Source organism: Somniosus microcephalus, chromosome 4, assembly GCF_052327205.1.
Source record: "Somniosus microcephalus isolate GS21.2 chromosome 4, FLI_Smic_1.0, whole genome shotgun sequence".
In the NCBI taxonomy this organism is placed as follows: Eukaryota; Metazoa; Chordata; class Chondrichthyes; order Squaliformes; family Somniosidae; genus Somniosus; species Somniosus microcephalus.
The window spans coordinates 53,599,265-53,613,805 of NC_140990.1; the positions used below are offsets into that span (position 1 = coordinate 53,599,265).

The following is a 14,541-nucleotide window of genomic DNA, read 5'->3' on the forward strand; positions in this document are numbered from 1 at the left end:
CCACTAACCCCAATCCTAACCAATAACCACTAACCCCAATCCTAACCACTAACCACTCGCCCCAACCACTAACCCCAATCCTAACCAATAACCATGAGCCCCAACCACTAACCCCAATCCTAACCAATAACCATGAGCCCCAACCACTAACCCGAATCCAGCCAATAACTACTAACCCCAATCCTAACCAATAACCACTAGGCTCAACCACTAACCCCAATCCTAACCAATAAGCACTGGCTCCAACCATTATGATAGCAAAATTCTGCAGATGCTGGAAAACCGAAATAACAACAGAAAATGCTGGAAAAACTCAGCAGGCCAGGCAACATCCGTGGAGAGAAAATAGAGTCGACGTTTCGGGTCTAACCCTTTTTCAAAATTTTGACCCGAAAGTTTTGAAAAAGTTTTAGACCCGAAACGTCGCCTCTATTTTCTCTCCATGGATGTTGCCTGGCCTGCTGAGTTTTTCCAGCATTTTCTGTTGTTTTTTGAAACAATTATCTTGATTAACGAAATAGTGCAAGGTATGTTAGTAACAAGAGATTAATCGACGATACCATCAAAATCAGCAATGACAATTACAAAGATCAGAACATTTCAAAAGCTGTCACATGCAATATGTGTGGAGTTTTAAAAAAAAACGGATCCAAAAGAGTTTAAATGATACAGAAAATAACAGATTTCAAAACTTATGCAAATTAGTTCTGTAAAGGGGTTGTTCAAAGGAATTTCAGATGAGTGTAAAGTGAGACACTACTGTTCAGTCTATGACACCCACAAGCCGTGTACTCAAACGGAACAAGTTTGGGGTTTGATGTGGTAGGTGAGCTAGATGAGAAGTGAAATAATCCAGAGTAAGAAAAGGCCCAAAAATGGAACCGTCAGTAACAGAACATCAATTAGACTCCTCTTATCATGGCGAAATCAAATATTAGACACACTGTGTTTGAAACAAAGCTGATTTATTTAATATTTGTCCAGAATATTAATCTCAAGCCCAGTTATTCTAGTTATTATCAGCAGAAACAAAGCCCAATTGCCAGAATAAACATGGTTCAGTCCTGGATATGATTAACAGCAGCAATAACAGCAGAATCCAACCTCTGCAATCACTGGTGAACTCGCTGGTGTCTCAGCAGAGTGCATGACTGAGTGAATCCCTTCCCACACACAGAGCAGGTGAACGGTCTCTCCCCAGTGTGAACTCGCTGGTGATTAAGCAGGTTAGACTTCCAAGTGAAAACCTTCCCACAATAAGAACAGGTGAAAGATCGCTCCTCAGTGTGAACTCGCTGGTGTCTCAGCAGAGTGCATGATTGAGTGAATCGCTTCCCACACACGGAGCAGGTGAACGGTCTCTCCCCAGTGTGAGTGTGTTGGTGGGTCAGCAGGTCGCTTGTGCTTTTAAAGCTCTTCTCACAGTCAGAACATCTAAATGGTCTCTTAACAGTGTGAACAAGTTGGTGTGTCAGAAGATGGGATGACTGAGTGAATCCCTTCCCACACATAGAGCAGGTGAATGGCCTTTCCCCAGTGTGAACTCGCTGGTGTATCTGGAGATGGTATAACTGAGTGAATCCCTTCCCACATTCAATACACGTGAACGGCCTCTCACCAGTGTGAACTCTCTGGTGTATCTGGAGCTTGGATAACTCTGCAAATCCCTTCCCACACACGAAGCAGGAGAACGGTTTTTCCCCAGTGTGAACTCGCTGGTGTCTATGGAGGCTGGATGACTGAGTGAATCCCTTCCCACATTCAATACACGTGAACGGTCTCTCCCCAGTATGAACTCGCTGGTGCATCTGGAGCTTGGATAACTCTGCGAATCCCTTCCCACACACGGAGCAGGTGAACGGCCTCTCCCCGGTGTGAGTGCGCCAATGAGTTTCCAGCATGGATGGATAATTGAATCTCTTCCCACAGTCCCCACATTTCCACCGTTTCTCCATGGTGCGGGTGTCCTTGTGTCTCTCTAGGATGGACGATCAGTTGAAGCCTCGTCCACACACAGAACACGTGTATGGTTTCTCCCCGTTGTGAATGGTGCAATGTTTTTTCAGGCTGTGTAACTGGTTAAAGACTTTTCCACAGTCAGTGCACTAGAACACTCACTCGGGTATGTGTGTCTCGGTGCTTTTCCAGTCACACTGATGTTTGAAATCTTTCCCCACAGACAGAACAGACAGACATTTCTCCTTCCACATTCAAAGGCCGATGATATTCAGTTCCTGATGAATGGAGTGACTGTCAGATCTTGATGTGATGTTTGTTTTGAGTTTCCCGTCTGTAAATCCTCCCCTTCTAATACCCTGTAAAAGGAGTTTACAAAAGTGATCACTGTAAGTACAGGATAGAAATTCAGAACAGACAATTCTAGTTTCTATAGAACATTCTTTCCTCTCTGTAAATCCCTGTCCCACACACTCTCCCTCCTCCCTGTGCTGAAATCCAAATCCATCGCACCATCTCCAACTTTTCTTTCCTCCACTCCCAGTTTTCCCCCTCCCTCTACTCTGGTTGGGTTCATTTCTCCACCCGCTGTGTGCAGAGTGAGAATAAAATCAATGAGTCAATGATTGTCTCTCCTGGTCACTGGGACCCTGAACTCCTGCCCACTCCCTGTACCAAGATGGCCGCGCATGCGCCGTGCTGCAGGTGCGTAGCCTGGGCCTGTCACCGAGAAAAAGCCTCACCGCTGCCGTCCGGTGGACCACAGACCGGGCCGCTGGATCTCATTCGGGCCTGAGGCCGTTCTCCAACTTTATAAACCCTGTGGCGCGGCCTACCCGCAGTATATTAATCTCCCGACCCCGCTGACCTGCAGCTCCGCCCGGTGACCCCGCGAGGCTTTCTTTGTAAAGTCGGTGAGGGACACGTGACCTGGGCCCACTGCCTGATTGACAGGAGCTTCCGACCAATAGGGAGCGAGCGGGGCGGGGCTGGAGGAGTGAGCTGGCGGCAGGTCCTCCAACCAATCGGGGAGCCCGAGGGGCGGGACTAGCGCCGGCTGATTGTCTGATCCGCAGGGCAGCGAGTTTCTCCAGTCCCTTGTTCAGGGCCCGGGGCCAGGGGAGGCTGTGGGCCTTTATTCCCCTTATTGGACACAAGGCTCTTTGTCTCACAACACACTGGCTCAGGTTTTAATACAGACTTTTTAAATTCATGAATAAAAGCAGATAAACCTCGTGCTTCTGTAGAACAAACTTTTTAATATTTGGGAGTAAAAGTACAAGTTTTTATCCCTCTGGGGAATTTATTATTAGTTTCAGGAAACAACAACAACCACCTGTATTTATAAAGCGCCTTTAATGTAGTAAAACGTCCCAAGGCTCTTCACAGGATCATTATAAAACAAAATTTGACACCGAGCCACATAAGGAGATATTCGGGCAGATGACCAAAAGCTTGGTCAAAGAGGTAGGTTTTAAGGAGCATCTTAAAGAAGGAGAGAGAGGTAGAGAGATGGAGAGGTTTAGGGAAGGAATTCCAGAGCTTAGGGCCCAGGCAGCTGAAGGCACGGCCGCCAATGGTGGAGCGATTAAAATCGGGGATGCTCAAGAGGCCAGAATTAGAGGAGCGCAGATATCTCGGGGGAGTTGTGGGGCTGGAAGAGATTACAGAGACAGGGAGGGGCGAGGCCATGGAGGGATTTGAAAACAAGGATGAGAATTTTAAGGATGAGACACTTGAGGAAAAGCAGGGAGTGGGGGAGGGTCAAGCCCTTATGGGACAGGGTCGCTTATTCTGTTCTGCGAGTTACTGGGACAGACTGTATCTCCCCCTCTCCTCCACACAGGGATTTGTGGTAGTTAAAGGGACAGTGATTCTCCTTGTTCTGTGAGATTGTAATTAAAGGGTCACTACTCTGAGATGGCTGCGAACTTTTAGTGTCACCAGCCTTTCTAAAACATCTTCCTGTCTTTGAGGATCTGTGTGAACTCGCTGGTGACTCAACAGGTTGGATGAACTCTGAAACCACAGTCAGAACATTTAAAGGGTCTCTCATCGGTTCTAGGGCAGGAGGGATCTGGTTAACAGTGATCACAATATCAGTAGGTTTAAAGTAGTTATGGAAAGGGACAAAGAAAAATCAACGGTAAAAACCCAGCTGGAAGAGAGCCAATTTCAGTGATTTGAGAAGGAATTGAGCACAGGTGGACTGGAAACAAAGATTGTCCAGGAAAACAGTGAATGACCAATGGTAGGCCTTCAAGGCTGAGATAGTTCAGGTACAAACCAAGCATATTCCCATAAGGAGGAAAGATGGGGCATCCAAAGCTAGAGCTCCCGATGACAAAGGACATCGAGGTTAGAATAAAACAGAAAAAGGTTTATAACAAATGTCAGGTACAGAATACAGTCAAAAACCAGGCAGAATAGAGAGAGTGCGGGGGGAAATGTAACAGAATATAAGGGCAAAGAGACAATATGAAAAAAATTAGCGGGTAACATAAAAGAGAACCCAAAAATCTTCTATGAACATATATGAAAAGTAAAAGGATAGTTAAAGGAATGGTGGGGCCGATTAGGGACCAAATAGGAGCTCAACATACGGAGGCAGAGGGTGTGGCTGAGGTACTGAATGAGTACTTAGCATCTGTCTTCACAAAAGAGGATGAAGTTAATGTCGCAGTAGAGAAGGGGGGGGGGGGGGGAGTAGAGAAATTGAACAGGATAAAAATAGATAGAAAGGAGGTGCTAAATAGGTTGTCATCACTCAAAGTTAACAAGTCACCCAGTCCAGGTGGGATGCATCCTAGATTGCAAGGGAAGCTAGGGTGGAGATAGCAGAAGCTCCGACCACAATCTTTCAATCTCCCTCAGATATATGGGAGTGGTGCCAGAGGACTGGAGGATTGCAAATGTTACACCCTGTTTAAAAAACGGGGAGAGGGATAAACCTGGTAACTACAGGCCAATCAGTCTAATGTCAGTGATGGGTGAACGACTAGAGACCATTGTCAAGGACAAAATTAATTCTCACTTGGAGAAGCATGGGTTAATAAGGGGCAGCCAGTATGGATTTGTTAAAGGTAAATCGTGTCTGACTAACCTGATTGAGTTCTTTGATGAAGTAACAGAGGGTTGATGAAGGTAGTGCAGCAGATGTTGTATACATGGACTTTCTAAAGGCATTTGATAAAGTACCACACAAGAGACTTACTCGGAAAATAGAAGCACAGGGAATTAAAGGGCTGATGGTAATTTGGGTATATAATTGGCTAAGGGAGAGGAGACAGTGAGCAGTGCTGAGGGATGTTTTTCTGACTGGAGGGAAGTATGCAGTGGGTTCCCCCAGGGGTCGGGATTAGGACCATTGCTTTTCTTGTTATATATAAATGACCTGGACTTGGGTATAGGTGTACAAGTTTGAAGTTTACGGATGATACAAAACTTGGCAACGTAGTAAATAGTGAGCATAGTAGTAGCAGACTTCAGAAGGACAGAGACAGACTGTGAAATGAGCAGACACAAGGCAGATGAAATTAAATGAGGATAAATGTGAAGTGATGCACTTTGGGAGAAACAACAGGGAGAGGCCGTATAATCTAAATGGGACTATTTTGAGGGGGTGCAAGAGCAGAGGGACCTGGGGGTCCATATTCACAAATCTTTGAAAGTGCCACGGCAAGTTGGTGAGGCGGTTCAGAAAGCGTATGGGATACTTGGCTTTGCAAATAGTGCCATTGAATACAAAAACAAGGAAGTTACACTAAACCTTTACAAATCACTAGTTAGGAACATAGGACAGGAGGAGGCCATTCAGCCCCTCGAGCCTGTTCCGGCATTCAATGAGATCATGGCTGATCTGTGACCTAACTCCATACACCCGCCTTTGGCCCATATCCCTTAATACCTTTGGGTAACAAAAACCTATCAATCTCAGATTTAAAATTAACAATTGAACTAACATCAATTGCCATTTGCGGAAGAGAGTTCCAAACTTCTACCACCCTTTGTGTGTAGAAGTGTTTCCTAATTTCACTCCTGAAAGGTCTGGCTCTAATTTTTAGACTATGTCCCCAGTCCTAGAATCCCCAACCAGCGGAAATAGTTTCTCTCTATCTACCCTATCTGTTCCCCTTAATATCCTGAAAACTTCGATCAGATCACACCTTAACCTTCTAAATTCCAGGGAATACAACCCTAATTTGTGTAATCTCTCCCCGTAACTTAACCCTTGGAGTCCGGGTATCATTCTGGTAAACCTACACTGCACTCCCTCCAAGGCCAATATATTCTTCCTAAGGTGTGGTGCCCAGAACTGCTCACAGTGCTCCAGGTGTGGTCTAACCAGGGTTTTGTACAGCTGCAGGGTTTTGGCCTCAGCTGGAGTCTTGTGTACAGTTCTGGGCACCACACTTTAGGAAGGATGTCAAGGCCTTGGAGAGGGTACAGAGGAGGTTGACCAGGATGGTACCAGGGATGAGGGACTTCAGTTATGTGGAGAGATTGGAGAAGCTGGGATTGTTCCCCTTAGAGCAGAGCAGGTTAAGAGGAGACCTAATAGAGGTGTTCAAAATGATGAGGGGGTTTTGATCGAGCAAGTAGGGAGAAACTGTTCACTCTGGCAAGTGGGTCGGTAACCAAAGGTCACAGATTTTAAAAAGTTCCTAAAAGAACTCGAGGTGAAATGAGGAGAATTATTTTCACACAGAGGGTTGTTAAGATCTGGAACGCACCATCTGAAAGGATGCTGGAATCAGGTTCCACAGGAACTTTCAAACAGTAATTGGACATGTACTTGAAGAGGACTAGTTTGCAGAGTTCTGGGGATAAAGCTGGGGTTTAGGACTAAATTGGACAGCTCTTTCAAAGAGCCGGCACAGACACGATGGGCCGAATCACCACCTTCTGTGCTGCTGGATTCGATGATCAGTGTGAACACGCTGGTGTCCCTTAAGGTTCTTAGAGCTTTTAAAGCTCTTCCCACAGTCAGAACATTTAAAGGGTCTCTCATCAGTGTGAACAAGCTGGTGTGACAGGAGGTTGGATGACCGAGTGAACCCCTTCCCACACACGGAGCAGATGAATGGTCTCTCCCCAGTGTGTAGGTGTTGGTGTCTCTTCAGCTCCCCAGAGCTTTTAAAGATCTTTCCACAGTGAGAACATTTAAAGGGTTTCTCGTCAGTGTGAACTCGCTGATGTGCCAGCAGGTTGGAGGACCGAGCGAATCCCTTCCCACACACGGAGCAGATGAATGGTCTCTCTCCAGTGTGTAGGTGTTGGTGTCTCTTCAGCTCCCTGGAGCTTTTAAAGATCTTCCCACAGTCAGAACATTTAAAGGGGTTCTCTCCAGTGTGAACAAGCTGGTGTGCCAGCAGGTGGGATGACTCAGTGAATCCCTTCCCACACACGAAGCAGGTGAAAGGCCTCTCACCAGTGTGAACTCGCTGGTGTGACAGCAGGTGGGATGACTCTTTGAATCCCTTCCCACACACGAAGCAGGTGAACGGCCTCTCACCAGTGTGAACTCGCTGGTGTCTCTTCAGATCCCCGGAGCTTTTAAAGCTCTTTCCACAGTCAGAACATTTAAAGGATCTCTCGTCAGTGTGAACAAGCTGGTGTCGCTTCAGATACTGGGGGCTTTTAAAGCTCTTTCCACAGTTAGGACACTGAAATGGTCTCTCATCAGTGTGAACAAGCTGGTGTTCCTTCAGTTCCCTGGCGCTTTTAAAGCTCTTCCCACAGTCAGAGCATTGAAATGGTCTCTCATCAGTGTGAACAAGCTGGTGTTACTTCAGATCCCCAGTGCTTTTAAAGCTCTTCCCACAGTCAGAACACTGAAATGGTCTCTCATCAGTGTGAACAAGCTGGTGTTCCTTCAGTTCCCCGGGGCTTTTAAAGCTATTCCCACAGTCAGGACACTGAAATGGTCTTTCCCCAGTGTGAACAAGCTGGTGTTTCTTCAGAGGCCCGGGGCTTTTAAAGCTCTTCCCACAGTCAGAACACTGAAATGGTCTCTCATCAGTGTGAACTCGCTGGTGTCCCTTCAGTTCCCCGGGGCTTTTAAAGCTCTTCCCACAGTCAGGACACTGAAATGGTCTCTCATCAGTGTGAACTTGCTGGTGTCGCTTCAGATCCCCAGTGCTTTTAAAGCTCTTCCCACAGTCAGAACACTGAAATGGTCTCTCATCAGTGTGAACAAGCTGGTGTTCCTTCAGTTCCCTGGTGCTTTTAAAGCTCTTCCCACAGTCAGAGCATTGAAATGGTCTATCATCAGTGTGAACAAGCTGGTGTCGCTTCAGATCCCCAGTGCTTTTAAAGCTCTTCCCACAGTTAGGACACTGAAATGGTCTCTCATCAGTGTGAACAAGCTGGTGTTCCTTCAGTTCCCCAGGGCTTTTAAAGCTCTTCCCACAGTCAGGACACTGAAATGGTCTCTCCTCAGTGTGAACAAGCTGGTGTTTCTTCAGATGCCCGGGGCTTTTAAAGCTCTTCCCACAGTCAGAACACTGAAATGGTCTCTCCCCAGTGTGAACTCGCTGGTGTGTTTGCAGGTGGGATGAACAAACAAATCCCTTTCCACACACGGAGCAGGTGAACGGACTGTCCCTGGTGCTACTGCGCCGTTGAACTTCCAATGTAGACGGGGAACTGAATCCCTTCCCACCGTCCCCACCTTTACCCGGTTTCTCCCCGGTGTGACGGTGCACGTGCCTCACCAGGTCAGGCAATTGTCTGAATCCGTGTCCACACACCGAATACGTGTGTGGTTTGTCATCGCTGCGATCGCTGCTTTCTCCTTCCATGTGCAAAGGCCGATGATATTCAGGTCCGGATGAATCGAGCGACTCTGTCAGATCTTGACGTGATGTTTGGTCTGAGCTTCCCACCTGTAACTGTTCACTTCTATAACCCTGTAAATTGAGATCAGAAAAGGATCAGAGGCAAACTGTTGTTTAATTTTCCCCTTTTCGACCCTAGGGGTAGTGAAGCTGACTTTCAGGCCCCAGCTGCTGCACAGGTTGGTTGAAAGGTTCAGCAGTAATGGCGGCTGTAATACCCACAAGCCCCTGCGCTTCAGAAAGCACTCTGTTGACGTTGAGTCCCGCGTATGTGCTCATGGCCCGCGCGCTTTCCCTCCTGCTCCACAATCGCCCGTCCCGATCGGTCCGCAACACGCATGCTCAGCACACAAAATCCCGCGGTTGGAACATCGGGCGCGCATGCGGAGCCGCAAAATCTGGTACGCGTGCACGGCTCAGGTGGGGGCGAGTCGGTGTTTCGCCTCAGCCGCCAGGGAGGTGCGCATGCGCAGGACGACCCAACATTCTTCCTGTCAGCAATCACTCCCTCGTTTCTTTAATAAAAACAGAAAATGCTGGAAATACTCAGCAGGTCAGGCAGTATCTGTGGAGACAGAAACAGAGTTAACGTTTCAGGTCGATGACCTTTCGTCAGAACTGCTTGTTCTTTAGTGTCAGCCAGTGACTCAGTTGGTAGCACTCTCGCCTCTGAGTCAGAAAATTGTGGGTTCAAGTCCCACTCCAGAGACTTGAGCACAAAAATCTAGGCTGACACTCCAGTGCAGCAGTGAGGGAGTGCGGCACTGTCGGAGGTGCCGTCTTTCGGATGAGACGTTAAACTGAGGTCCCGTCTGCTCTCTCAGGTGGATGTAAAAGATCCCATGGCACTATTTCAAGAAAGACTTGCATTTATATAGTGCTTTCATGACCACCAGATGTCTTGAAGTGCTTTACAGCCAATGAAGTACTACAATGAAGTAGTCACTGTTGTAATGTGGGAAAGAGAAGGGCAGTTATCCCCAGTCTCCTAGCCAATGTTTATCTCTCAATCAACATAAAAAGATAGATTATCTGGTTATTATCACCTTGCTGTTTGTGGGAGCTTGCTGTGCGCTAATTGACTGCCGCGTTTCCTACATTACAACAGTGACTACACTTCAAAAGTACTTCATTGGCTGTAAAACACTTTGGGATGTCCAGTGGTGGTGAAAGGCGCTATATAAATGCAAGTCTTTCTTTCTTCACTGGTCTCACCAGCGACCTCTTCTAGCTGATGGTTGATTGATATTACAAGAGGATTTGAGTACAGGAGTAAAGAAGTCTTACTCCAATTATATAGGGCCTTGGTGAGGCCACACCTGGAGCACTGTGTACAATTTTGGTCTCCTTACCTAAGGAAGGATATACTTGCCATAGAGGGAGTGCAACAAAGGTTCACGAGATTGATTCCTGGGATGGCAGGACTGTCGTATGAGAAGAGATTGAGTAAACTAGGCCTGTATTCTCTTGAATTCAGAAGAATGAGAGGGGATCTCATTGAAGCATACAAAATTATTACAGGGCTTGATAGGGTGGATGCTGGGAGAATGTTTCCCTTGGCTGGGGAGTCTAGAACCAGGGGCCACAGCCTCAGGAAAAAGGGTCGGCCATTCAGGACTGAGATGAGAAGAAATTTCTTCACACAGAGGGTGGTGAATCTTTAGAATTCTCTACCCCAGAGGGCTGTGGAGGCTCAGTCATTGGGTATATTCAAAACAGACGTTGATAGATTTCTGACCAGTAAGGGCATCAAGGGATATGGCGATAGGGCCGGTGAATGGAGTTGAGGTCGATGATCAGACCAATTAAATACATATTTTGGTTCTGTCTTCACAAAGGAGGTCACAAATAACCTTTCAGAGATGTCGGGGAACATAGTGTCTGATGAAGGGGAGGAACTGAAAGAAATCAATATTTGTAAGGAAATGGTGTTAAGGAAATTGATGGGACTGAAGGCCGATAAATCCCCAGGGCCTGATAATCTACATCCTAGGGTACTTAAGGAAGTGGCCCTAGAAATAGTAGATGCATTGCTGATCATCTTCCTACATTCGATGGAATCTGGAACAGTACCCATGGATTGGAGGGTAGCTAATGTTACCCCACTATTCAAAAAAGGTGGTAGGGAGAAAACGGGGAATTACAGACCGGTAAGCCTGACATCGTTAGTGGGGAAAATGCTAGAGTCCATTATAAAAGATGTAATAGCAGAGCACTTGGAAAACAGTGACAGGATCGGACAAAGTCAACATGGATTTACAAAAGGTAAATCGTGCTTGACTAATCTACTGGAATTTTTTGAGGATGTATCTGGTAAAATAGATAAGGGAGAACCAGTGGATGTGGTGTATTTGGACTTTCAGAATGCTTTCGATAAGGTCCCGCATAAGAGATTAGCGTGTAAAGTTAAGGCACATGGGATTGGGGGCAAGGTATTGACTTGGATAGAGAACTGGTTGGCAGACAGGAAGCAAAGAGTTGGAATAAACGGGTCTTTTTCCGAGTGGCAGGCAGTGACTAGTGGGGTACCACAGGGATCGGTCCTTGGACCCCAGCTATTCACAATATAATTAATGATCTAGACAAGGGAACTAGATGTAATATCTCCAAATTTGCAGACGACACAAAGCTGGGTGGGCGTGTGTGCTGTGAGGAGGATGCTGAGAAACTCCAGTATGATTTGGACAGGTCGGGTGATTGGGCAAAAACATGGCAGATGCAATATAACGTGGATAAATGTGAGGTTATCCACTTTGGTGTCAAAAACAGGAAGGCAGATTATTATCTGAATGGCAATAGAAGGGGAAGTGCAACGAGACCTGGATGTCCTTGTGCACCAGTCGCTGAAGGTAAGCATGCAGGTGCAGCAGGCGGTTAAGGCAAATGATATGTTGGCCTTCGTAGCGAGAGGGTTTGAGTACAGGAACAAGGATGTCTTGCTGCAGTTGTACAGGGCCTTGGTGAGACCACATCTTGGGTATTGTGTGCAGTTTTGGTCGCCTTATCTGAGGAAGGATGTTCTTGTCATGGAAGGAGTTCAGCGAAGATTCACCAAGCTGATACCTGGGATGGCAGGAATGACGTATGAGGAGAAATTGGGACGATTGGGCTTATACTCGCTGGAGTTCAGAAGAATGAGAGGGGATCTCATTGAAACGTATAAAATTCTGACAAGACTGGACAGACTAGATGCAGGAAGGATGTTCCCGATGGTCAGAGAGTCCAGAACCAGGGGTCACAGTCTAAGGATAAGGGGTAGGCCATTTAGGACAGAAATGAGGAGGAATTTCTTCACCCAGAGTAGTGAACCTGTGGAATTCTCTACCACAGAAGGCAGTAGAGGCCAATTCATTAAATATATTCAAGGAGTTGGATATATTTCTTAAGGCTAAAGGGATCAAGGGGTATGGGGAGAAGGCAGGGACCGGGTACTGAAATTGGATGATCAGCCATGATCTCATTAAATGGCAGAACAGGCTCGAGGGCTGAATGGCCTACTCCTGCACCTATCTTCTATGTTTCTACCATAGAATCCCCTATTACTATAGCTCTACCCCTCTTTTTCCTCCCGTCCTGTGCAGCAGAGCCACCCATGGTGCCAGGAAGTTGGCTGCTGCTGTCTTCCTCTGATAAGCCATCCCCCCGCAACAGTACTCAAAGTGGTGTATCTGTTTGAGAGGGGGATGTCCACAGGGGACCCCTGCACTACCTGCCTGTGCTTACTACTCTGTCTGTTGGTCACCCCTTCCCTTTCTGCCTGTCCAGCCTTTGCCTGCGGTGTGACCAACTGCTTAAACGTGATGTCCACAGCGTCCTCAGCATCGCAAATGGTCCAGTATGTATCCAATTGCAGCTCCAATGCCGCAATGCGGTCTGCCAGTAGCTGCAGATGGACACACTTCCTGCACACATAGTTGTCAGGGACACAGGAAGTGTCCCTGAGTTCCCACATAGCGCAGGAGGAGCATACCACAGCGCCAGGCTCTCCTGCCATGACTTACCCTTTAATTAATTGAAATTAAATTAAATCAAATCAATCCCACCAATTACACTACAGCTAAATGGTATATTTAAGGGCCCTGGTTTACAATCAGTCCATGCGACACCACAGAGACCGTAGAAACTATAAACCACAGAGTTAAAGTTTATAAAGAGAGAAATACTCACCAACCAATCACTTACCTGCTTTCTGGTGACGTCACACTTCGATTGCTTTTTACTTCTCTCCCTCTCTCTGAGTCGTACCTGCTCCTCGTCGCCGCCGAGATTCCCGCCGCCGCTCTCGCCGGGAAACCGGGAAGCAGCGGGCGGATAATGTTGAGTGTTTTAATAATGGGGCCTGGGGCCGCACTCGGGCTGTGAGCAGCCCGCGTCCCCCCGGGGTTCATGAACCCGCTCCCTGAGCTCGGGGTGCGAGCGGCCCGCGTCTCCCCCGGGGTTCATGAACCCGCTCCCTGAGCTCGGGGTGCGAGCGGCCCGCGTCCCCCCGGGGTTCATGAACCCGCTCCCTGAGCTCGGGGTGCGAGCGGCCCGCGTCTCCCCCGGGGTTCATGCACCCGCTCCCTGAGCTCGGGGTGTGACCGGCCCGCGTCCCCCCGGGGTTCATGAACCCGCTCCCTGAGCTCGGGGTGTGAGCAGCCCGCGTCCCCCCGGGGCTCATGAACCCGCTCCCTGAGCTCGGGGTGTGAGCGGCCCATGTCCCCCCGGGCTTCATGAACCCGCTCCCTGAGCTCTCTCACCTGATGTGTCAGCGGCTGCTGCCAAGGACCATGCATGCTCAGCTCACACTGCCCGGGTGATTGGCAGCAGCCGCTGACACATCAGGTGAGAGGTCAGGAGCGGGTTCATGAACCCCGGGGGGACGCGGGCCGCTCACACTCCGAGCTCAGGCAGCGGGTTCATGAACCCCGGGGGGACGCGGGACGCTCACACCCCGAGCTCAGGCAGCGGGTTCATGAACCCCAGGGGGACGCGGGCCGCTCACAGCCCGAGCTCAGGGAGCGGTTTCATGAACCCTGTGGGGACGCGGGCCGCTCACAGCCCGAGCTCAGGGAGCGGTTTCATGAACCCCGTGGGGACGCGGGACGCTCACAGCCCGAGGTCAGGGAGCGAGTTCATGAACCCCGGGGGGGCGCGGGACGCTCACACCCCGAGCTCAGGGAGCGGGTTCATGAACCCCGGGGGGACGCGGGCCGCTCACACCCCGAGCTCGGGGAGCGGGTTCATGAACCCCGGGGGGACGCGGGCCTCTCTCACCCCGAGCTCAGGGAGCGGGTTCATGAACCCCGGGGGGACGCGGGCCGCTCACACCCCGAGCTCAGGGAGCGGGTTCATGAACCCCGGGGGGACGCGGGCCGCTCACACCCCGAGCTCAGGGAGCGGGTTCATGAACCCCGGGGGGACGCGGGCCGCTCACACCCCGAGCTCAGGGAGCGGGTTCATGAACCCCGGGGGGACGCGGGCCGCTCACACCCCGAGCTCAGGGAGCGGGTTCATGAACCCCGGGGGGACGCGGGCCGCTCACAGCCCGAGCTCAGGGAGCGAGTTCATGAACCCCGGGGGACGCGGGACGCTCACACCCCGAGCTCAGGGAGCGCGTTCATGAAACCCGGGGGGACGCGGGCCGCTCACACCCCGAGCTCAGGGAGCGGGTTCGTGAACCCCGGGGGGACGCGGGCCGCTCACACCCCGAGTGCAGCCCCAGGCCCCATTATTAAAACATCGAAGATAGGAGCAGGAGTAGGCC

At 49.3% G+C, this 14,541-nt stretch overlaps 2 protein-coding genes across 2 annotated transcripts in view; both read right to left on the reverse strand.

The window, feature by feature from the left end:
- Positions 1-926: 926 nt before the first annotated feature.
- Positions 927-14,541, reverse strand: part of LOC147118900 (uncharacterized) — a 58,530-nt gene continuing 44,915 nt past the window's right edge. The window contains exons 2-3 of the mRNA XM_085984661.1: positions 8,673-8,867; positions 927-2,315 (exon numbers count right to left, since the gene is read on the reverse strand). Coding sequence (XP_085840787.1) covers positions 1,113-1,955 — 843 coding nt within the window. The 5' untranslated portion in view covers positions 1,956-2,315; positions 8,673-8,867 and the 3' untranslated portion in view covers positions 927-1,112. The remainder of the gene's footprint in view (positions 2,316-8,672; positions 8,868-14,541) is intronic.
- LOC147118901 (uncharacterized) overlaps positions 6,312-14,541 on the reverse strand; it is a 50,764-nt gene continuing 42,534 nt past the window's right edge. Inside the window, exon 2 of the mRNA XM_085983991.1 lies at positions 6,312-8,688. Within this exon, the coding sequence (XP_085840117.1) occupies positions 7,743-8,688 (946 nt within the window). The 3' untranslated portion in view covers positions 6,312-7,742. The remainder of the gene's footprint in view (positions 8,689-14,541) is intronic.